The sequence below is a fragment of the Danio rerio genome, chromosome 6 (assembly GCF_052040795.2).
Source record: "Danio rerio strain M-AB ecotype USA chromosome 6, GRCz13ab, whole genome shotgun sequence".
Lineage (NCBI taxonomy): Eukaryota > Metazoa > Chordata > Actinopteri > Cypriniformes > Danionidae > Danio > Danio rerio.
Window position 1 is genome coordinate 28,548,749 of NC_141026.1, and position 25,110 is coordinate 28,573,858.

At 38.6% G+C, this 25,110-nt stretch overlaps 1 protein-coding gene and 1 long non-coding RNA gene across 6 annotated transcripts in view; both read left to right on the forward strand.

The window, feature by feature from the left end:
- The first annotated feature begins 8,504 nt into the window (after positions 1-8,504).
- On the forward strand, positions 8,505-12,063 carry LOC147843528 (uncharacterized). Of its 2 annotated transcripts, none has more exons than XR_015493683.1 (4): positions 8,505-8,548; positions 8,913-8,976; positions 9,252-9,378; positions 10,331-12,063. It is a non-coding gene; the product is annotated as an uncharacterized LOC147843528 (long non-coding RNA). The 2 variants fall into 2 exon arrangements; XR_015493684.1 differs by having other exon boundaries at positions 8,931-8,976; positions 10,331-12,062.
- A 703-nt stretch (positions 12,064-12,766) lies between these two features.
- The window catches only part of dzip1l (DAZ interacting zinc finger protein 1-like), a 43,536-nt gene continuing 31,192 nt past the window's right edge, over positions 12,767-25,110 (forward strand). Inside the window, exons 1-4 of one of the 4 annotated variants that reach the window (XM_087255606.1) lie at positions 12,767-12,891; positions 19,392-19,961; positions 23,111-23,195; positions 23,303-23,427. In XM_087255606.1, the coding sequence (XP_087111732.1) occupies positions 19,446-19,961; positions 23,111-23,195; positions 23,303-23,427 (726 nt within the window). In that variant the 5' untranslated portion in view covers positions 12,767-12,891; positions 19,392-19,445. Of the gene's footprint in view, positions 12,892-17,321; positions 17,502-19,391; positions 19,962-23,110; positions 23,196-23,302; positions 23,428-25,110 lie in introns of those variants that run through there. The other 3 variants (XM_087255607.1, XM_087255605.1, NM_001037227.2) reach the window with 3 other exon arrangements.

The window sequence follows — 25,110 nt, forward strand, 5'->3', positions numbered from 1 at the left end:
TTGGTTCAGAAGCCGCTTGTCTGAAAGAGTATTGAACGGGCCAATGAATGCAATGAATTGGCAGCGTAAGCTTGCACAGGTGTGCTTCATTGCCAATTATCCCAGCATATAAGCACACCTGGAGCGAGCAAACGCCATCCTTTTCACTTCAGAGACTTTCTGATCGAGTCGATGAGGGTTCCTCCTGCTGTGATCCAGCGATTCTGAGCGAACGAGAGCATTCTCCCGGTCCAGAGTGTTTACACGCAGCGGCAGACGGTCGAGCTGGGTTTCTCCCTTGCCTGGCGTTCTTTGGGTCCAGTCCTCCAGAGCGGTGCGTATAAAGTTGCAAACCTTCACAGAAAGAGCAACACAGTCGTGCAGCACGTCCTTTTCAGGACGGCGCTCCGACTGTGGGTTTCTGGATGTGGTGGTTTCCTGTCCTCGGATGATGGGCACAGGCACTGCGTTGCATGCCTGGGGGGTCCAGCATGTTCCCCATGCGCTGCTCGTGGGCAGTTCATGTCGTCATTGCGATGCCATGACTGTTGCGCAGTAAAGATCGCGGCTAGCCTTTGCAAAAGGGCGAACCAACCCAGTTGTCCCCTGCTCTGCAGCGGGCACTCGGGCAGATCTGAGGGTTTCAGCGAGAGATAATCCGTCGCCCACGGGCACGCGGACCTCCCGCTCCTCTAGGCGCTCCATCCAAGCTTCGGGCGGGGGAAGCGATCCGTCTAACAGATGGTAGCCCTTACGCCCGATGACACCGGAGACCAGACGTCCACCGCGGCATCGGAGGGTGGGCTTTCATTGTCCAATGATGATCCAGACCCGCTCGCCCCCTCCGGGCAGGTGAGCGCTGTCACTACGGATCCTGAAACGGACATGTTAGCCGTGCTTTCCCGGGCTGCTTCGGCCGTGGGTTGGAGATAGTTTATCCCCCAGCTCCGCGGCCGGACCGACTAGAGGGGCGTTGCCTTCTTCCCAGAGGTGCACAGTAGGCTCACGCGGTCTTGAAGAGCACTTTTCTCTGCTCGTGCTGCGTGTCCCTCCACCCTCACCACTCTTGACGGTGGAACAGCCAGGGGGTATGTGGCGATTCCTCAGGTTGAGTGCGCGATGGCGGTCAATCCGCGCGGCACCTCTTTTTGGCGGGGTCCGCTCCATCCCCCATCCAAAGCCTGTAAATTATCTGCCTCCCTCGGAGCTAGAGCTTACATAGCTGTGGGCCAGGCTGCTTCCGCCTTGCATGCGATAGCCACCTACCAGCGCTACCAAGCGCAGGCGCTGGCCGAGCTGCACGAGGGTGGGTCCAACCCAGGCTTACAAGCTCCGCACCGCCGCCGACTTAGCTCTTCGGACTACTGAGTCCGCTGCGTGTGCGTTGGGGAGGACAATGTCCACAATAGTGATCCAGGAGTGCCACCCCTGGCTGATATGCGCAAAGTCGACAAAGTCCGCTTTCTTGACTTCCCAATATCCCAAGCCATGTTCGGCGACACCGTCTGTGAATTCACCCAAGAATTCAAGGCGGTGAGAGAGCAGTTGATGGGTGAGGTCTTATCGGCGGTCCGTAGCCGCTCCGCCCGCCGTGCCATTCATACCTGCTCCTCGCCGAAGGCGCCCGCCTACGAGAGCTGCTCCGCCCCCGCACACGCCTCTGGCGAAGCGAGCGCGTCGGGCATTTTGGAAGCAGGCAGCACCCCCTGCCCAGAACGCCGCTAAGTCCGGCAACGGACCGCGAAGCGTCCCTGGGACAGGCCATCTGGAGAAGAGGGAACTTGCACTTTCCCCGCTGGAGGGCGAGGCCCCATTTCCAACGGCACTTTTTACGGTCTCCTTTCCGTCAGCCCTCCAGCCCCCTTTCCGGAGTCAGGGTGCGGAGCCAGAGCGAATCGCTCTCCTCCAGCTCTTCCGCGGGACCCTCGCGTTTCCCGGATCAGCACACCTACTCCGCGTTGCCCCACCGCTGGTACGTCAGCGATTGTAGCGGTGACTCCATTAGCGAGGGCTCTGCCTGCCTGGTTAGCGCGGGCCAGCCCCTCGCGGTGGCTCATACGCACAATCAGACTCAGTTACGCGATTCAGTTTGAGTAGCGGCCCCTTAAATTCACACGCGTGTATCTCACCGGGGTCAACCCCCAGTCCGCCCCTGTCTTGCTTTAGGAAATTGCTGCCCTCCTGGCGAAGGGTGCAATCAAGCCAGTTCCTCCAGCCGAGATGGAGAGTGGGTTTTTCAGCCTATACTTCATCGTACCAAGAAAGAGCGGTGGGTCACGACCAATCCTTCTGCGCGTTTTGAACCGCTGTCTGCACAGGCTGTCGTTCAGAATGCTCACGCAGAGGCGCATTCTCCAATGCGTTCGTCCTCGGGATTGGTTTGCAGCCATAGACCTGAAGGACGCACATTTCCATATCTCCATTCTTCCACGCCACCGCCAGTTTTTGCGGTTTGCGTTCGAAGGTCGAGCTTGGCAATGCAAGGTCCTCCCCTTCGGGCTCTCCCTGTCTCCGCGGGTCTTCACCAAACTCACGGAGGGTGCCTTAGCGCCCCTTCGGCTCGCGGGCATCCGCATACTCAATTATCTTAACGACTGGCTGATTTTAGCCCACTCGCGGGAGCAATTGATTATGCACAGGGACAAGGTGCTTCAGCATCTCCGCCTACTGGGGCTTCAGGTCAACCGAGAAAAGAGCAAACTCGCCCCCGTGCGGAGGATCTCTTTCCTCGGGATGGAGCTGGACTCGGTCACCATGGCAGCGCGCCTCTCCGGAGAGCTCGCTGAGCTGATGCTGTACTGTCTGAGAGAGCTCGACAATAAAATAGTGGTCCCACTGAAACTATTTCAGAGGCTCCTGGGGCATATGGCATCCGCAGCTGCTTCACGCCACTCGGATTACTCTATATGAGACCACTGCAGCACTGGCTTCACGATCAAGTCCCCAGACGCGCATGGCACGCGCACGCACACCGAGTCTCCGTTACTGTGCTGTGTCGCCGCGCCCTCAGCCCTTGGAGCGACCCCTCAATCCTACAGGCCTGAGTGCCTCTAAGACAGGCATCCAGTCTTGTTGTCGATCAACAGACGCTTCCAACATGGGCTGGGGGGCTGTGCGTTGCGGGCATGCGGCTGCGGACCTGTGGAAAGGTACCCAGTTGCATTGGCATCTCGCCTGGAGCTGTTGGCAGTGTTCCTCGCTCTCCACCGTTTTTTTTTTTTCCGGTGCTGGAGCGGCAACACGTGCTCCACGTGCAACACGTCTGCTCCTCTGGAGTCATCCGCGGCTGAAATCGCTGCACGCCATTCATATTCAGGCAAGCTCAACCGTGCAGCCGATGCGCTCTCACGTCAGCATTACGTCCCGGAGAATGGAGACTCCACCCCGAGTCTATTCAGCTGATATGGGCGCGATTCGGGGAAGCCCAGATCAATCTGTTGCTTCCCCGCGAGATTGCTCATTGCCAGTTGTTCTTTCCCTGACCGAGTGCTCTCGACACGGATGCACTGGCTTACAGCTGGCCTCAGGGCATGCGCAAATACGAGTTTCCCCCAGAGAGCCTGCTCGCGCAGTTACTGTGCAAGGTCAGGGAGGACGAGGAACAGGTTGCTGGTTGCGCCCCTCTGGCTCAACCAGACCTGGATATCAGAGCTCTCCCTCGCGATAGCCCTCCCCTGGCAGTTCCCTTCGAGAGATCACCTACTCTCTCAGGGACAGGGCCATCTGGCACCCTCACCGATCTTTGGAGGTCCTTAGACGCGAGGAAGACTTAGGTAACCTCCGATTGCGGTGGCTATTACCATCACTCAGGCTAGAGCCCCCTCCCCGAGCGCACCTATGCCCTGAAGTGGAGTCTATTCAGTGAATGGTGCGTCTCTCGCAGAGAAGACCACCGTAGTTTGCCAGATCAGCATTGTGCTTTCTTTACGCCGAGAGAAGCTGGAAAGCAGGCTGTCGCCCTCCACACTCAAGGTTACGTGGCTGCCATCTTCGCTCTCATGACACGGTGGCTGGCAGCACCGTGGGAACGCATAACCTCATCATCCGGTTCCTCAGGGGCGCTAAGCGAATAAATCCACCCCGCCCCCTCTCATGCCCTCTTAGGATCTCGCCCTCGCTACACAAGCCGCGTCAGATCCCTTCGATCCTCGACTCAGTATCTTTCTGTCCCTGAAGACAGCTCTGCTGGTCGCGTTGATATCGATTAGAGGGTCGGGGACCCGGAGGCATTTTTTGGTCAGTGACTAGTGCCTGTAATTGGGCTGGCTTTTTCTCACGTTCCGAGACCCCGCCCGCGATATGTGCCCAAGGTTGCTACCACTCCGTTTAATACTAGGTAGTGAGCCTGCAAGCTTATTGTCCTGTTCGCGTCTTGCGTATTATCCGGACCGCACTCTGAGTTTAGATCATCTGAGCAGCTCTTCGTCTGTTATGGTGGTCGGCAGCAGGGAAGTGCCGTACCGAAATAAGTTTTCCCACTGGATTGTGGATGCCATTCTCTCGCTTATCAGAGCCGAGGTGAGCCGCGTCCCCCGAGAGTGCGTGCGCACTCCACTCGGAGCTTCGCATCCTCTCGGGCGCGGGCACGCGGCGCCTCTCTAACAGACATTGTAGAGCTGCGGGCTGGGCGACACCCAACACATTTGCAAGGTTTTACAATCTGCGTGTGGAGCCGGATTCCTCAAGGTGATTAGGTAACCCCTTGGTGATTGAGGAAACAACTCGGTAGGGTGTTGAAACACTGCCCCATTCTCCCTAACATGGAGGTACGTGCGCCTTTTTATCTGTCAGTAAAGTTCCCCGTCAGGTGAGCCCTGCAGATTCCTCCGTGGCCCCCAGCACTGACTCAGCAGAGGAGTCACCTGCTGGCCCACTAAGTTGTTGGTCTCCCCGCTGGTCAGCCTGCGTTTTGGGTATAGGTGCCTGCTATGCGTGATCCCCACTAGGCGAACCCATATGCTTATTCCGCCACGGTTAAGTCCCCCCCCCTGGGCGGACCCGTGTCTTCCCTCTTCGCTAACCACTCTTTTGCTATGCGTACTCCCCCTTTTTAGGGCTAGTCCATATGTAAATTCTGCCATCCATCCCCCCTTGGGTAACGGATGGCCTCCTCCCTATCGGGATTGCACACTTCCCAACGTACTGTCGTATTTTCCTAGAATTATCTAGATGCTCACGACTTCCCAAAAAATATATCTAAATCCGTAAGACTTCTGTTGAAGTAGGATAAATTAGGGCCAGGGACACGTTGGAGGACAGCGCCTCCCATGATGTGGGTGTGTCACGCTTGCTTGACTATCCCCTCATCGGGGGCGTTGGTAAGGTGCAGTCATTATGGCGCTTTCCATAGTTCTCCCATTTCGTGGATTTTCACAAAGATCAAATCCACTTAATAGCACTGAAGTTCCCCAACCAAAGGGGAACGTTCGAGGTTACAGAAGTAACCCTTCGTTCCCTGAGGAGCCTTAGCTGTTTGAAAGTCTCTTCAGCTTAAAAGGATGGCGTTTGCTCGCTCCAGGTGTGCTTATATGCTGGGATAATTGGCAATGAAGCACACCTATGCAAGCTTACGCTGCCAATTCATTGCATTCATTGGCCCGTTCAATACTCTTTCAGACAAGCGGCTTCTGAACCGAATCCTCCCATTTCGTGGATTTTCACAAAGATCAAATCCACTTAACAGCACTACCGTTCCCCTCCTCGGGGAACGAAGGGTTACTTCTGTAACCTAGAATGTTCCCTGGTATTATTGTTTTGGTATTCAGGCCTATACTTAAACATATAATATGCATACACATAACATTACAGTTTTCCCAAATTTGCATTTTTGCAAAAACATGAACTTTGAACCCACTTAAACATTTTTCAGGCCTCTAAAGCAGGCCAAAAGCAGGACAAGTTTTTTAATTGTTAGTTGAATATGGTGCCATGTAAACACTCACAAAGTTGTGTTTATTGCTTGTTTTAGCCAATTAACTGTGCTTATCATGGTTACTGATTGACTGGTTACTGATTATTCCCACTTGTTCCTAGTTTCATCCTTCTGTATTTATATCACATTATTTATTTGGGTTTTTATAACTGCCAACTGATTAATAGGTATAGTCCATCATAAACAGTCCTGACTTACAGTACTCTGAATTCTCCCTATAGTGCATGCACTGTATATGTTTCCCATAAGTGAATATTTAGTAGTATTAGAACATATTAAAAAATCCAATCTGATGGACTGTTGTGAAAAGGAGGTTCTCGCTCTGACGTGCAGCTGTTAAAAGAGTGTGTGAAGAGAGCTAGGAAAGAAAGTCACTTGAGGCAAGTCAAGCACCTCATTAAACAGACAGTGAAGGATGTATTTGCTCCTCACACATAGCCAAAGCAATCAAGAGGAGAGCTAAAATGAAAAATCTGTAAAAACACACAGAAATCCATTATTGACTGTCAGAGTTAGAAGACAAAATTACTTAATAAAGAGCTACATTTTGATTTGCCCATTCAACAACATTATCCCACTGTTTTGCATTTTTATTATTTGCAACTGTTTTACTTTCTGTATAACCTATGGTTTTAAAAAAACAGATTGAATGTACCTCTAAAACACAAAATTATTATATTTTTGTCTATCTACAGGAATTAACTCATTTAGATAAATGGTTGTGATTCTTTGACACTACATGTTTTATTATTGATGGATCTTTGTTTGGGTTAGTTGGCACAATTTAGACTTTTCAATAAATATTATAACATTTACCAAATTTAGAGAACACAAGTTGAAAAATTTGCTATGAACTTGCATCTAAAACTTTAACATACATTTATATATTAATGTGAAATTTATACATAATTGTTTTCAATCTATCCTTTTATTCTTATGATCCCTTTAACACATTTTGTTGAATTTAAGTTATGTTGCACCTACATGCCAACTAATTCTTATTAGATTATAGGTAGACTGTTAGGTTGTAGTTAGGGCTTTTGTAAATTGACTTACAAAGTTTCTTATAGTCAGTTAAATGTATTGAAGGAGCAGTATCAGCATATTAATCAGACAGTATACTAATACTCAAATGAGAAGTAATTTGCATGTAAATGCAATCCAACTTTTAGTAAACAAAATGTGCAATAGGGACCAACAGAATAAAGTCCTACCAAAATCCAGGCCTGCAGAGAGAGGGGTTCGGATGGTTCGAAAGACCCACCCTTCACTGACAAAGATCCACAATTTATCCCTTATACAAACTCATTTGTCCTATTTTGACTGTTTTGTCATAATAAATTGTTAAAATATCCTTCGAAGTAGGCTTTAAGAATCCTCTTTTGGCTGTTGCTTTAGCATCAATGAAGGAATTTAAATGTGCTGGCCAGTTTGTGTTTGACTAATAAATGACAATAGGCTAGTTTTTTATTTAAAACTTGAACAGCATAATTTTATCTAATGATATAGGCCTAGGCCAATGATGTAATAAATTTAAAATTTAAAAATAACAATATTCTCGTATTTTTTTTCTTCTAAATCTTTAGGAAATGTTTTAGGTACATCAAAACGTGTGGTTGATGACCATCCAACAAGCTAATCCAGCAAAAAAAAAGGAAGTGCTTAAAGATCTTAAGGAAATGTTTTAGGTACATCAAAAAGTGTGGTTGATGACCATCCAACAAGCTAATCCAGCAAAAAAAAAAAAAAAAGTGCTTGAAAAGTACTTAAACCTCATAATTTAAAAAAATGAGATAAATAACTGCAAAAGGTCCATATTTTAAGAAAAAACAACCACACCCTTTCACCAGGCTGGCTACGGGCCTGAAATCTATACTGAAACTATACTTATCTATACTAAAAAAATGTCATTGTGTTGTGTTGTCAACTCTCAGAACGTTTGCAAAAAGATAGCGCCATCTTGTGTTCATATGTATCATTGCACGGAAGCTTCTGCGCTGTCGCTTTCCAGAGGATAAAATAAAAACTTTCAAGATGCCATTTAAAATATTAAATTAGCGCAGCAATATACGCTATTGTTATTTTTTTTAAATGTTATTAATAAACATGTAGGCTAACCTTTTATTTCAAGTAGAACATTTTTTATTTATTTAAAGTTAATTTAAAAGCTAACATACATAGGGCCTACATGCATACATACATACATACATACATACATACATACCCAGCCGGCACACGACCGACCTTCAACGTTGAAATATGGTTGAAATAAGGTCAGATGTGTTTTAAACGTTGAAATAATGTTGATAGAACGTTTAATGTTGAACGGTTGAAAAACAGCCTGCATATGACAAGGCTTCAACGTTGGAATGTGGTTGAAAATACGTAAGTAGTTGCTTTAATGTTGAAACAATGTTGAATGATAAATGGTTGAAAAAAGTTACAGAAATCCTTGTACAAATCAACGTTGACATTTTTTTTATCATGATCTGTATGTTGAATTAACGTCATGGCTTCACCCAATATTCAACATGTTTGGTTACCATGGTATCGGAAGACTCGGCGCACGCGGCCGCGCGCAGCGCTTCACTTCACTTAATTACGAACACCTGACCTGCAGTGCAGCAGAATTCAGAGGTAAGCGTGTTTTTAGATGCTTTAATGTTTTATTTACCCCCCGATTTTGTTTTACACATAGTGTATCTTAAATGTGACTTGGTGTAGTGTTTCGAATTTTGAAACATTTAAAACTTTCCAGTTTGGTTTTTAGTCTTGTTTGCGCTCCGGTGACGCGCAGCTAACCTCGAGGTAATGTCACATGTTTAACGTTAGTCTAAATGAGCGTTTTTATGGCAAATTCAAAGCGATAAACTCCAAACGCAGTTTAAAGTTACTGAGCAACGTTATAAAAAAAAAATCCTTTTTATACGCTGTATCATTAGTGTTATTATTACAAAGTGAACTGCTGTCGTTTCACTGTTGTTGTTGTTTTTGCTTTTAGACATGTAACTTACTCCAGAGACGCACTAACTTGCACAGCATTGAATGGAAAAGGCTTTGTCCATGTAAGTTTACTTTAGCTTTAACTAAGCTATCTGTTAAATCTTCTTGGTGCTTTGGTTGGTGATATTCTCTTTCTAATCTGTTTGTTTATTGATTGTTAGGCTATGTTGTGATATTATATTGATATTATTATTGTGAAATCATGTTGTGATGTTATACTATGTGACCGTATTGGGGAACAAATATGTATTTAGTTAGCAATTAATGCTTAAATTACACTTTGTATAGTAGCAGATAAGAGGTGTAATGGGTTTTAATTTTCTGAGTTTTCTGGAAGATCCAGTTGAGGGGCATCAAGAACACGCAGATGGCCTAAACCTGTGTCAGCCTGGACAGACTGCAGTTCTGCTACTCCACGCCAAGGCTTTTGTATGGATGTCTGACTACTACTGTGTTCTCTAAAGGTATTACTGGAGCAAAACAACAGCACCTGTTACAGTGAAATTTGATTCATTAAAAAATAGTGATACATGTGTAGCAGGTCCAGTACATGTGATGTCATTGAGAAGTTGTTTTTATTAAATGTCATTAAAACAAATAAATAAACATGCTATTTAAATAAATCTAAATATTAAATACTTGAGGATTAAGATGAGAAATGAAATGCATCATCTGTCTTGCGAAAGGGGTCTACTTAAGAATTCTGGTGTTTTCCAACTGAAAGGGATAGTTCACCCAAGAATGAAAATTTACTCACATTTTACTCCCCAAATGGTTTAAAACCATTATGAGTTTATTTTGTTGAACAAAAAAAGAGGCTATTCTGAAAAAAAAACTAAAAACCTGTAAACATTGACCTCCATAGTAGAAAAAAATACTATAGAAGTCAATGGTTATAGATTTGCAGCTTTCTTCAAAATATCTTCTTTTGTGTTCAACGTGGTCAGTAAATGACGACAGAATAAACATTTTGAACTATCCCTTTAATTCTCTGTCCTACATGAAGACTTTTGTAGAAGTGCTACTCCTTCTCAACCATATGTCTAAAAAGCTTCAAACAGCTTTTACAGTACATGTAATGGTTTACAACAACTTGTAATTATTAGATGTGTTGAATGTTTCATGATTCTTTACTGCAGCCTTTGTTAAAAAAAAAAAAAAAAGTAATTTTTTTGAGAATCTGAAATTTGAATTCTGGAAATGCTGGCACCGGTGGTGGCGAAGGGCTTCCTGACGACATCACACCTAATTCTTCACTCCTCTTAGTTAGGAATATTCAGATGGATGAGTCAAAATTATTGAGTGTGACGATATTATAGGACAAATTTGGATTCAATAAAAAATAAATATTTGAATTTCACTTTGTATAATAGCAGACACCAACTTAGTTGTAACCTCGTATTTCATTTATTGCAGGTTTTCTGGAAGCTCCATTTGAGGTCATCAAGGACATACTGATGGCCTAAACCAGTGTCAGCCTAGACAGACAGACAGACATCTATTGCAGTTCTGCTACACAAGACCAAACTCTCTGCTTTTGTATGGATGTCTGACTAGTACGGTGTTCTCTAAAGGTATAACTGGAGCAAAACAACAGCATCTGTTACAGTGAAATTTGTGTTCATAAAAGATATGTGTAACAGGTCCAGTACATTTGTCATAAAGTTTAAATCACAGTAAGTACTGTAAAAATAACTTGTTTGCCTTTGCCACAACAGGTCATATATACGCTAACACATTTGTATTTACTGTTTTGTTTTGCCTCACTAAAGTGTTGTTGCAGCTTGGTATGTTCACAGTTGAAATCACTGAAGTCACATGGAACGTTTTGACAATGTGTTTTGTGCCTTATCTTGACAATGACCATCTTGGGACTATTGCTGTCTGTAGAGGATGAGGAGCATTTAATCTAAAATATTTTAGTTTGTGTTCTGAAGATTAACAGGTCTCTGGGATGACACAAGTACTTAATAACAGAACCTATATGAACAGTTAATGTGACATGTAATAGTGAAATAGTGGTCCTACATTCACAAATGTGAGCCATTATTATAAGACCCATGTGAACATGCAATTTTTATGATACTAATAATAATAGAATAACAAATTGCTTTTACTGTTGTGTTTGTGAGAGAGAATCAAACTATATATTCTACACATTTTCTTGATGATTTACTGAAATATTTGTCTACATGTTCCACTGTCACAGGTGCTCAGTTTTGCTGCAGTAATGCTAAACACAATAGATGTACTTTATGCAAAAAAAAAAAAAAAAACTACTAAATATTTAGCATGCAGACCTGCAAAGTGAAGGAGTAATGTCAGGTTTAGATTATAGCATGAGTTTTCACTATTGTGAAAGTGAAGCCATTCATTCACAATGAATTGGAATAGCAAACCTCGTTATTGATTTTGTAGGAAACTCACCTGGTGTTTGAGAAATAAATATTTATTTAACTGCTAGACTGATATAGATGTTTAAGTGTTTTACACTTGATTCTTTGTCCCAGTGCCATCTTTTACCTCAAGTTTTTCTCCCAACCTATAAAACCTCAAACAGATGTAATGTATTTCACTTGTGATTCTTAGTTGTGAGTGATGTTTTTTATTTTATTTTTTTTACTGCAGCCACTTTAAAAATGGGTATTTTGTAAACTTTGTAAACGGAATTGTATTTTGGAGACTGTGATGGTTGAAGCGTAGTTTAGTTACTTAGTATCTTTCTTTCTGAAGACAGTAACACTTTACAATAAGGTTGTATTAATAAGTGTTAATGTATTTGCTAACATGAACAAAGAACAATAAAGCATCTTTCATATAAAGAAAGTACAGTTCATGTCAGCTCAGTGCATTAATGTTAACAAGCATGCATTTTGATTTTAATAGCATCGGGACATATTTCAATTAATTAAATGATTAATAAATGCTGTACAAGTATTTGTTCTTTGTTCATGTTAGTAAACATTAACTAACTTTAATTCATGAAACTTAATTAAAAAGTGACTATTTAATTGTATGCCTTTTTCTGTATTTGAGCATGTATAGTAACCTGCATGGTTTTAATGAACTATGTATGCTGTAAATGTTGCTGTATATTTAGAATAATTGAAATAATGAGGTGTGTATTAAATAAATTGATACACAAACTAAGTTGTGTATTTGTGTCGTGTATTTTTAATTAGTAAAAATTTGTTTGCTATATTTATGGACTTTGCGTTGTATGTAATTCCTATTTAACTTACGTTGAAATGTATGACGGTGAAACAACGTCACGGTATCAACGTTGATCCAATTTGCAAAATCGAAAGGTAATTCAACCTTCATTCAACGTCTACAAAACGACCATAATTCACCCATGAAAAAGGTAAGAGTGAAACAACGTTGTGATTTCAACGGTGAATCACCGGTGGTGGTCCGACGGTGAAACAACGTCACTATATAAACGTTGATCCAATTTGCAAAATCGAAAGGTAATTCAACGTTGATCCAACCATAGACCTGACGTTGATTCAACGTTGAATCACCGTTGAAATGCCGGCTGGGTACATACATACATACATACAAAAAGAAATATGTCATTTAAATATTATTTAGATTAATATTTGTAACGTTACCCTTACTGGACTGGACACAGTTCGTATGATCATTCTGTTGTTGAAATGTCTTTGTCCTCTACTTTTCTCCTTAGTCTGTTTAAGTAGAAAAAAGCCAAACATTCTTCATAGCTGTTTTATAAACTCTGTACTCTCCTCAAATGACTTTTACATGAAAACAGAGCATAAAAACTGCCTTATGTATCCTCCTGAGTTCCGGAGTAAGTGGTCTCCATGGTGACAGGAAGCTTTTTCTCTCGTAGTCCCGCCCATCAGCGTTAGTTACCATCTGTTAACTTCTCTTTTCAGCTGTCATCATGAGCTGCTTGTTTTCAACTTTCAAAGCATGATTTTTTGTTTTGACGTTTTGTATCAGAGAAGAAGGTAAGTGTCTGAAATCTCTACTTTAATCATAAAGATTATCAGACGTTACCTTTGTGTACAGTGTTGTCTGCGTTGCCAACCGGTGATCGCACAAAAACACTAGCCTAACGTTACCATGGTTTCTACATCGTTCTACCTTTTAGTAGTTTACTTGCTGTATTTTGGTATAATTTGCAAAGCGTTTTACTGTGAATATGCAATGATGAATAAGGACAGGTTAATGCATGACAATAATCTATTATATATGGTTTAAATCACGTGTCAGATGTTATTGGAATACTCATGTCCATGTTAAATAGAAACGTTCGCAGGTCTCACTTTATATTACACTAAATTGCCTTAATTATACCCAGGTAGCGAAGAATTCTGGCCAGATTTGACATAAAGCTGGCTCAGAAGGCATTCATCCTGCACTGGCATATGTGGGCCAAACATGGCCCGGGATTCACAGAGGTGGCACCATCTTTATGACAGCACATAGGACTTGGGCCAGATGTAAAACATTTAAATGTGGATGACATAAATTTGGCCCATCTTGAACCACTTAAAAAAAAAAATTATATTATTTTTGAGTTTTATTTAAAAATGTGGATTTATTTAAAAGTGTGGCCATAAAGTGAAATAAAATTTATTGCAGTCGTGACACACCAACAATTCTGGCTCAGTTCAGACAAAGTTATGGGTTATAAACTTGGCTGAGACTTGGCCCAGATATGGTTCATGTTTGGCCCTTGTATGAAAGCCAGACTTGGTCCAATCATGTACTGTAATTCACTGCGGCATGTGGGTCAAGCAAAAGCTGATTGTGTGGCCCAGATCTGGAAATATATGTAATTAAAATAGGAGAAAATTAAATAGAAACAAATAGTACCTTTTGTTATAGCCCTTTGCAGGGTCTAATGTGTTTTTTCTCTGGTCCTTACAACCATTAAATATACAACATGTCCATCCATCCATCTATCTATCTCTCTCTTTCTCTTGGTCTCTCTCTCTCTCTCTCTCAATTCAATTCAATTCAATTCAATTCAATTCAACAAATGCTTTATTGGCATGACAAATGTTACAAATGTATTGCCAAAGCAGTTATAAAGTAACATACATATATAATAAAACAGTACACACAGTAAATAGTAGTAGTAAAAAAATGAATAATAAAAAATAAAGATGATATTTATATAGAAAAATTAAATAATATATCAACAATGCACCATATTGTTCAATATATCATATTAATATTTAATTTATTATATTTTTATTCAACCTATCATATTATTCATACAAATCAATATAAAAATAGATCTTAATACACTGTTCTTTTAACAATCAACATTTTTAAGATAAAACAGTAATAAAAAACAATAACAATCAGTATATTTACAATGATTAATTTATAATCATCTCTCTCTCTCTCTCTCGGTGTGTGTGTATGTGTGTGTGTGTGTGTGTGTGTGTGTGTGTGTGTGTGTGTGTGTGTGTGTGTGTTTACAGGCGCATCACTGATGGTTTTATTGGTCTGCTCTCTCTTTTTGTGACAGGCATTAATGTATTGGGTCGCTAGAAGGACACGCTAATTTTTTTCCCCTAGTAAATATTAAAGCTGTGTTTTATTGTCTAACTCAGTAAATTGTGGGTAATAATCTGTAGTTTGGTGTAGAATGTTTTTCGGATGTGCTGATAGTTTGTGCAGCAGATCAGGAAGTGTTCCTCCATCTCCACCTCACACACACAGTGTGGACAGATGCGTCTCTCTCGAGGTTGCCAGTTCTGTCTGTATCGACCCGTTTCTACAGTCATATTGTGAGCACTCAGCCTGTATTTGGTCATTGTTGTTCTTAGTTTACTGTCCTTTACTGCACTCAGATATGTTGCTGTGGTATAATCTCTTAGGTCTAAATAACATTAAAGTTTACTTTGTTTTCGGGGTGCTTCATTCCAGTAAATCAGATACTCTTCTTTTCGTGCATTCATTATTTGATTGGGCTAAATTTTGTGGATGAGCATGTCCGTGTCCTGATGCTGCCTGCTGTTAGTCATATTCATTGTGTTGGTTTGTGTTTGCAGCTTCAGGACCATCTGAATCAGGGGGCTTTTTTCAATGTCAATTTCTTGGGTTTTGAGGGCTTTAAAATGATAAGAGTTGGGGTCACTCATTTTAATGTGTTTCCAAAATTTAACGGATTGTTTCTTAATGTGCATAAGTCGAGGATACTGGCCTAATTCTGCCCTGCATGGTGTGTTCCTCTGTACCCTGAGGATGCTCCTACGGAACTCTGCATGTAGGCTTTCAACTGGATTTTTGTCCCACTTATCAAACTCATGACTGAAAAGAGGACCCCACACTTCACTCCCATATAGAACTATAGGTTCAATCACCGACTGAAAATTTTGAGCCAGATTCGGATTGGAATTTCATTTTATTTGTGTTGATTTTTTAATGGCGTAAAAGGCCCTTCTTGCTTTCTCTTTTAGTACATTCACAGCCACATTTAGTTTTCCATTAGCACTTATTTTCAACCCAAGGTATGTGTAGCTTATAGCAGGTTTAATTTTTGTCATACACAGGGTGAAGCTGTGTTTCTTTCTCTCTCTCTCTCTCTCTAAGCTATATAACACACACACACACACACACACACACACACATACACACACACATAAATATATATATATATATATATATATATATATATATATATATATATATATATATATATATATATATATATATATATATATATATATATATATATAAAGAGAGAAAGAGAGAGAGAGAGAGAGAGACAGAGAGGCAAATACTATAGAATAAAGGGACTTTGATATGTTTTGTTAAATAGGTGTAGTTTTAATGACATCACGATAATTCGTGGAAATAATCAAGAAAGCCTATTATTATAAAGCCAGGCCTAGCTTGGAAACAATGATGCAAATGAGGTGCTGCTCAAAAATGGCTATATTTTGCTCAGCATCAGGAGCATAGCAAGGAGTTTGGCAGTGATGTTAATTTAATGACAAATAATTATACTGCTAATTAATGTTTTTATATAATTTATGCACACACAATGAATGTATCAGGCATAGGCCTATGTTTTAGTATGTGGTTCAAATGATAGAATAAGTAAATAGTTTATTATGTATATTAAACAGTTATTTTTAAACAAAAAAAAAACAAAGATCATCTTTCTCTTTGGCTGTTGGATCCGACACTTGCATCATTCTCGGCACTCCTGCAGCTGCTGCTTGGAAGAGAAGTGCGGCGCCTGCACCTCCCTCTGTAGTAAATTTAAAACTTAATGTAAATGTCCAACTGAACTAAATTTATTTTATTTATACAAAAGGCCATGTAACACCGACTATAGGGCCAAGCCTGAGTATTGTACACTTATAACTTCCTGGCAAGGCTACACTGTAAAAATATCTGTTCACAGTTTCCGTATTTTATGTTTGCTATTTATTTGTGGTTGTGGATTGCATTATGGGACCCCCCGGACCCATCTCCTACATGTGTATAATGAATTTTAAAGTTGTTTATCCGTTTTCCTACCCTAAATAAAAAAAAAAACGAAAATTGAGCCAAATTTTTTTCTTGAGCAAAAGAAAAATGAAAAAACGTCAGTTTTCTCCATTTCCTTTATTCCGTTTAAACTCGGAAAATAAATTAACAAAATGTATACGGACCCTTAATAATGTTATAAAGGTATTTTCTTGTGATAATGGGATTTTGTGAAGACATATTTTCATCATTAAGATGACATATTTCTCATATTAGGGCCAGTTATAGGCTATATCTTTATTTTTTGTTAGCATGTTTTAAATGAACATTAAAAAAGGTTAATCTTTATTTTGATGTTACATGAAAACATTACGTTGCTTTACTGAACACTTTTCTGAAAAGAAAGTTTTAATTTTAACTGTAACACTTCCACTCCTCGAAGTTTTACCACAAATCTTTCCAAGTAAGGGAGGCATTAAAACAATTATAGAATTTAAAAATAATAATAATTATTTTATCTGAAAGGAAGCATGCTGCACAAACACCCTGATGATCATCCCATGTCTTTTACAATCGGACTATCTATGTGTGTTTGTGTGTGTGTGTGATTATAAGTTATAATATGCAATAGAATAGGCTGTATTTGGATTTAACAAAGACACAATCATATGTTTTTTTCCTGCTATGTATGTCAATGGCTAATAGTTACCACCCACTCACTCACTCACTTTCCTTTGGCTTAGTCTGTTAAACGCATTGTAAGAAAGCACAGCTTTGGATGTAAAATATTGATAAATGTTGGATTAATACCGTAAAAACTGGTATAATACTGAAAAAACTGAGAAATATAGTACCTTATTGTAAAGTGTGACCATGACCAATAGGGATATATAATATTGGCTAGCTGTTGTTTAGATGCAGTCAGTTAGGCTAAATGTGTGATTTTCAGGTGTGTCTGGTTGTCTAGAAACAGGAGAGGTTAAACTCTATTAGTGGGGGGGTTTAGTTTGAGTTGCAGAGAGACAGTGTTTTGTTTATATGTAAACTCAGACTAAAGTACATCAGACACTATAACGCTTATTCATATCAGAGCGAGATGAACCCTTACCCAGCACATTTACAGGTAAACATAAAATTGCTCTTATGCAAATATGAGATCTTTTTCATGTACTCATTCGGTAGATCTAGTTTGGTTGTGTTGATGTTTTATTTCAGTACTAATGTTCAGTTTATTTATCTACTGCAGAAAACATAGGTTTGGTGTTTTTTTCACACACATTTCATTGTTTACAATTTGCTAAACTTTGTCTGAAAGTAAACTCATAAAAAAGTAGTGCATTCTGTTGCCTGACAATGGCTTTAGCAGCTGTTGTCATAGAAATCATGGAGTCTTTGACTTTCATAGTACATGTGTGTTGTTGTCTGCAACTAATGTACTAACTAACCAACTGTTTAACTAACTAACTTCACTGATTAACTAACTGTTTTCGTCTATAAAAAAAACAAGAATCATCTTAAAGGCATTGTTAATTTGTGCTCAAAGGTTTTAGGGGTTCTCCTGCAAAGTTTTGCATCCTATTACAAACAGCAGGTGTTGAGGATGGCATATAAAATACTAGGACACAGCACACACCCTTTAAACATATTTTAAGTAGATGGGCGACGTCTAAGGACAATAAGATGTTCCACAAATTGTTATAAATTCACTTTTGTACCTGAAGCAACTCGGTTACGTAATAAATGTAGTTAATCGATGGATTTTTATTTGTTATTATTAGTTATTATTATGTATTATTGTTATTGTTTTTTTGGGGGGGATTTTTGTTTGTGTACTTGATGTTAAGTGTTGGTGTTTACCAACCATGTCAGAATGAATTGCCCCAAAGGGGATTAATAAAGTTTTAAACTAAACTAACTGACAAAATAAATAAATAAATTAGCATGAGTAAAAAGTTTATATATATATATATATATATATATATATATATATATATATATATATATATATATATATATATATATATATTTTTTTTTTTTTTTTTTTTTTAATGTTATCAAATTAAACTTTATCTTAAACTGTGAATAACAAAATATTACTGAATATGTCTCAAATAAATATGAACCAAAATAAATATTCTGTTTTACAGAAACAGTACAAAAATTATGTGTGTTGAACAGCCTAAAATGTAAGTAGTTTCTAACTGAAAATCCCATTCTCTAAACCAGCGGTGCGCAAACTCGGTTCTGGAGTGCCGGTGTCCAACAGATTTTTGCTCCAACATGCCTCAATACATAGATGTTTATTGACCTTATTCTAAAATGTGGAAGTGCGCCTGTTTTCGCGATTGTCATAGAACTCCCGTTTCAGTCGCCTATGGGAGAAATGACTAGGAATAATAAACGGCAAAAAACTGTCAAACTACTTGCTCTACAAACAAATGTTTGCATGACTATACAGACCAAGTAGAATAATATAACAAGGAAATATCAGTTTGCAACATCAAACAGCGAAACGAGCAGTTTTTAATGTCTAAAAATTAATGGAAGTGAATGAGACCGGAAGTCTCGTGGCAAAAAGATTCAAATGGCTGCGCCCGCTCGTCCGCGGAGAATAAGGTGAATAGAAAGCCTACTAAGAGCTTGATTAACTAGCACAGGTGTGTCTGATTGGGGTTTGAACTAAACTTTGCAGGACACTAGCTCTCCAGGACCGAGTTTGGGCACCCCTGCTCTGAACTGTTCCAATGTTTGGGCCTTGCATTTATTTTAATTATTTAGAAAGAAGTCTTATAATCTCCCTAAGAGGACATTTTAGTTTTTAGAAAAACCACAAAATAGTAACAATACTTACTTAGTAAAAATAGCTCTAGTACAGTTAAAAATCAAATATATATTCAAAAGTATATTCCAGCGGTGTCATATCATACAGTAATTCTTTGAGAAATAAGCATAGTCTTATTTGTTAAACCAGAAACACTCTTTGTTTACTCTCTAACTTCTTTTCCTCATCCAGCCTCTGTTCAGGAATCACCATCTCTGTTCATCTCTCTGTCACAAACCATTGGTCATGTTGGGCCAGTTTTCACCCGGAGAGCCCTACACCACATCTCTGTCAAGCACGCAGCCCTGGAGCCCAGCAAACCAGTTACAGCTCTTCCGCTTCCGCTCACGCACCGAGCCTATAGACTGGAGGCGTCTCTCCACCCTTGATGTGGACCGTGTTGCTCGAGACATGGACGTCAGCGTGCTTCAGGACTTCATTATGACCGTAACATTCTGTGCATTGGAGGGTGAGCGGTGTCCAAACTGCCGTGGGCCTGTTGACCCTTCTTTGGTCAAACTGCTCCGTATGTCACAGTTGAGCACAGAGTACCTGCTGCAATGCCAGGATTTCCTGAGCACTCAGCTGGCAGAACTAGAGGAGCGTCTGCAGGCTGCAACTTCTCTGGTCCAGCAAGGAGAAGGACAAAGGGCTGAACTTGAAAAAAGTCTGCAAGAAACCAAGCAGGAGAATCGACGGAGAAAGCAACTGATTGCCACACAACAGCTTCTCCTACAGGCTAGTGCTAATAATTATCACAAGGTCAGCTTCCTCCTTTTTAAAGATCATTCAGTTATACACTAATTTGGGATGTTTTATACCAATAAGCATTTTAAAATCTTATCATTTTAACGTACTATATTTTTATAAACAATGTTAAAAAGGGACGGGGCGGTAGTGCAGCAAAAAGGTCGCTGGTTCGAGCCTCGGTTGGGTCAGTTGACATTTCTATGTGGAGTTTGCATGTTCTCCCTGTTTTTGCATGGGTTTTCTCCGGGTGCTCTAGTTTCCCCCACAGTCCAAAGACATGCACTACAGGTGAATTGAATAAGCTAAATTGGCTATAGTGTATGTGTGTAAATGCAAGAGTGTATGGATGATTCCCAGTACTGGGTTGCAGCTGGAACGGCATCCACTGTGTAAAACGTATGCTGGATAAGTTGGTGGGTCATTCCGCTGTGGTGACCCCTGATTAATAAAGGGACTAAGCTGAAAAGAAATTGGATGAATGAATGAATGTTCACAAAAACAGTTTATTTTAAATAGATTTGTTTTAAAATGTTATACTGTCATTAATTTAATATACAAATAAAATAAATAAATAAATAAATATTGTATTGTTATTATGAATAATATATAAAAATTGAATTTTAATTTGATTATAGCTTCTTTTTGTATCCAGTCTTTGGTATAAAATTAGTCTAATATGATGATTTAATGAATAAAACATAAAATAAAAAAAATAATAATAACAGACTATTTAAATAGGAATAATTGTAAAACTAATAATACATAAATAAATAAATACAATCAAATAAATAAAAAGTAAGGAATGAATACAAATCTTATCAGTGTTGAAAAAGTATTTCTTTATTTAAATGCTTGTTTTTATTGTTTAATGAGACATGAAGGTATTTGCATAGCAATTACAACCGTATAATGCAATAATATGATATAATGTTGATTTAGAGCAGCATTATGTATAGAGTAGTTGTTTTTATTGGATCTTACTTTATAAATGTAGTCTCTAATCAGAGTTTTAATGTTCTAATTTTTAGGTAGTTCACTGACCACCAAGTTTATTAATCTTTTGTATTTTTTAATAATTTTTTATTTCAAAAAAATTTTTTTTTTAATTTTCTGTACAATCTACTGAATTTTCTTATTTTCCGTAAAAAAAATTGTATTTAGTTTTACTTAGTTTCATTAATGTTTTTGTTAGTTTTAGTTTAGTTTTTAATTTCTGAACATTTTTTGTTTAGTTTTAAAAGGGTGGTCCACAGTGTATTTTTAAGGCTTGGTTTTGTTTATAAAATGCAAAGCAATGTGTGCTCATGCTTCATTTGTAGAGAATCACGTTATTTTATCATACATCTTACTTTGATCATATACAGCAAACATTAAAACAACTGTTATATTTCCTAATTCCTCTGAAAGGCGCGCTGTCAAGAGGCTCTGAATGGTCAGCTTACTTAATATGCTGTGATTCGCAGATTGGCTCTACGTTACCACGTCACGCCCCTACAAGCACGAGCCTTTGCGCTGTTTAAACAAAGAAGCTGTTGGCATCGTTAGCCGCCTGAATCAGACAGAAAAATTAAAAGCACACCAGGCACACCACCTGCTCTCTAAAATAAAATCTGACAAGTGTCTTTCACATATATTCGGAATAAGCTTGTGTAAGTTATATAAAAGATTCTCATATCTTTTTGTGAGTTTGTTATTTGAAATGTAGAATGCTTGGAAAGCAGCCACATAGAGAGACAGTGTGTAGCATGACTGCCTCACAGCAGAAGGTCACTGGTTCAAGCCATGGCTGGGTCGGTTGGCATTTCTGTGTGGAGTTTGCATGTTCTCCCCATGTTCGAGTGGGTTGCCTCTGGACAGTCCAAAGACATGCAGTACAGGTGAACTGAATAAGCTCAATTGGCCGTAGTGTATGCTTGAATGAGTGTGTATGGGTGTTTTCCAGTTTTCAGTTGCAGCTGGAAGAGCATCCGCTGTGGAAAAAAAAGAAAAAAAATTATATGCTGCACAAGTTGCAGGTTCATACTGCTGTGACCTCGCATTGACCCCTGATTAATAAAGGGTCAAGCTAAAAAAGAAAATGAATGAATGAATGAATAAATAAATGAATGAATTAATGAATATTTGGTTTACGTTTTAGTGTTTCTAGTTTATCAGAGTTAATAGACTATACACCGATTAAAAAACGATTAAAAAACGGCTACTATAATAAAGCAAATCTTTTCTAAATGTAGAACTAAATACATTGATTTGCATTGAAATACTTAATGAATTCTCTTGTCTTGACAAATGAAAGTGTAAAGCCTGCAGCTCACAACAAATGTGGAAAGTTCTTGAGTGTCATATTTAACAAACCATTTACTGCTAATTTGATGTAATTTTGCTCACATGGATAATTGAATATTAATCAGATGATGTCATTACGCTGCTATGCAGTCAGCCAATCGTTGCATTGCTGATCATGATTTCGAGGATCGATAGATCTGTCCTTCATAACACACGCAGCGATCTCAGATCAGTTCATCCAGACATTCTAATCTGATTCGCGAACTTGTTTGAAGAACCAAATTAGGGAGAGATCAGTTATCAAGATTAAAAGATCCAGGATCTGCCAAATAATCTTAGATCATTTAAGCGTGGTACGAAGAACGGACCCCTGATATTAAAGACAATGTAAACAATCAAACATGCCTAGTTTATTTTTTGTCAACTGAAGAAATTAGAGCACATGTTTTATGTTTAGAAAGAAAATATGTTTTTCGTGATTAATTATGCACTTGACTGTTGTTTGACTGTAAAAGTGCATCAAAAGGTGTTTACCTAGAGAAAAAATTCTGAAAACAAATATTATTTTTACTAATTGTTATTTTATTTCAGTTAGTTTTGTTTTGTTTCAGTTCTTCATTTATTTAGAATTCATTCATTTTATTTCAGTTAATACGAAAATATTTGTTGACCAAGAGCTTTAGCTTTCGTTTACTAAAATAGCCTTACTGACCTTTTACAACCAGTTCTAAAGTTACGTTTACTTGTTCTTGTACATACTTTATTTAAGTTAACAAACACATTTTTGACCACTAGTTTTAGTCTTAGTTTTCGTTTACTAAAATAGTCTTGCTGGCCACAACCATTTCTAAAGTTTGTTTTCCTTGTTCCCGTGACAGTGCCAGTTCTGTGAAAAGTCATTTGTCAATTACTCATACTTACAAGCACATGTTCAGCGCCGGCATCCTGAGGTCACAGATGCAGGTTGGTTTTCAAATTAAAGTGGTAGAATTGGACTTTATTTCACCTAATAAAATTGTTTACATGACATCAATGTTACTGTTTTTGCATGTTTATACTGGACGTCTCAGAGAAACAGAAGAAGAGGAAGGTGGAAGAGATGGAGGATGGGATAGAAGAGCTGAAGGAGAAACTGAGGCTGACACAGATGCAGCTACAGGAAGAGCAACACGCAGACAATTTAAGGCGACAGCAGGTGAGTTTGTTTTTGAAACTAAATTTAAAATCCAATATATAGATCTTTCAACCTTATAAAGAATTTTTTTCCTTCTACAGTACCGTGAACAGTTCATGATTTTTTTTTTTATTATAGCTTAATAATATAGTATATTTCAGTCTTTAGTTTATATACCTGTAGGTCTGGCTGCAGGAGACTTTAGTTTGAAATAATTAATTCCTTTCCATGACATATTGACATTACAGTACAGTATAAAATACTGCCAGGAGAAGACGTAACATATTGTTCATTTCCCTGGCAATTCCCAAAGTCCTTACATTAATCTAAAATTCAGAATGACAAAAAAAAAAAAAAACATTATTCAGAAAGGAAAAAGGAATAGCATTTTTTTAAAATAAATAATACAAATTACAGGGTTTTACGAAATACAGGGTTTTCACGAATGATGGGTTTTCTGTAATATCATGGAATTTAAAAAATCCATTCCATGTATTAAAACTCAGGAAATTTTGATATTTTTTGTCGTGTCCAAGTCATGGAATTTTAGTTTGTTGCTTAAAATTTTAAAATTGTTATTTTCTATACAGTATTTTTTTTTTAGCTCAGTTTTATTTCTTCCACCCTCGTCACTTATATTAAATGCAGTCATCAGGCTATTAACTAAGGCTAACATTTAATGATAACATACATTTTAAAAGCTTTCGCTTCAAAATAACCCTTCAATACATTGGTGTTAAAAAGTTTATCACTTTAAAGCTATATATAAAGTAAAACTACTATTGAGCTGTCAAATATATGAGAGGCAGCATGCAAACGGTAAGTACATTGTTGTTGTTGTTGTAAATTACACATTGTTTGTTTTCATAGTGGCTATTAAAGCATCCAAAATTATATTCAAGCTAAAACAATTTAATAATGTTATTAATTTAACTAATTGTTTTTATGTTATAATATTAACATATAAGCACAACTGTCGTGAAAAGTCATGAAATTTGATATTTGGCTTCAAGTAGGAACCCTATAAATATTTTTTATACAAAAGCATTCATTTATAAAGACATGAGCAATTTCATGCAATTGTAAACCTTACTATGAAAAAAAAATATATATTTTTTTCCCCAGAATAATGAAACCCTTTGTAAGTTGTGTGTATGCTTGTCTTTTACAGTACATTTGATTTACCAAAGTCACATAAGTGTTAATTTGACATCTGTTACATCCATAATAAAGCTTTTTCTTCAGAAATACTAAAATGCACAATTTAATTAAATAAGTATATATTTAAAAAGATTTATTTATATATTTTATATTTAATAATATAATTAAAAAGTAAAGCTTTTATTCTAATATTATCAGACATACTGTGAAAATGTCCTTGCTCTGTTCAACATCATTTGGGAAATATTTAAAAAGAAAATTCAAAGGGAGGGCTAAGCTAATAATTCTGACTTTAACTGTGTATATATATATATACATATTACACATTATAAAAAATATATATATAATAAAAAAAAAAAAAAAAGATATATACATATATATATATTTTTTTTATTTTTTTTCCCCAGATATATATATATATATATATATATATATATATATATTGTTTTAAAACAACTTGTCGGCTAAGTCCCTTCATTAATCCGGGGCCGCCACAGCGGAATGCACCAGCAACTTATCCAGCACATTTTTACGCAGCGGATG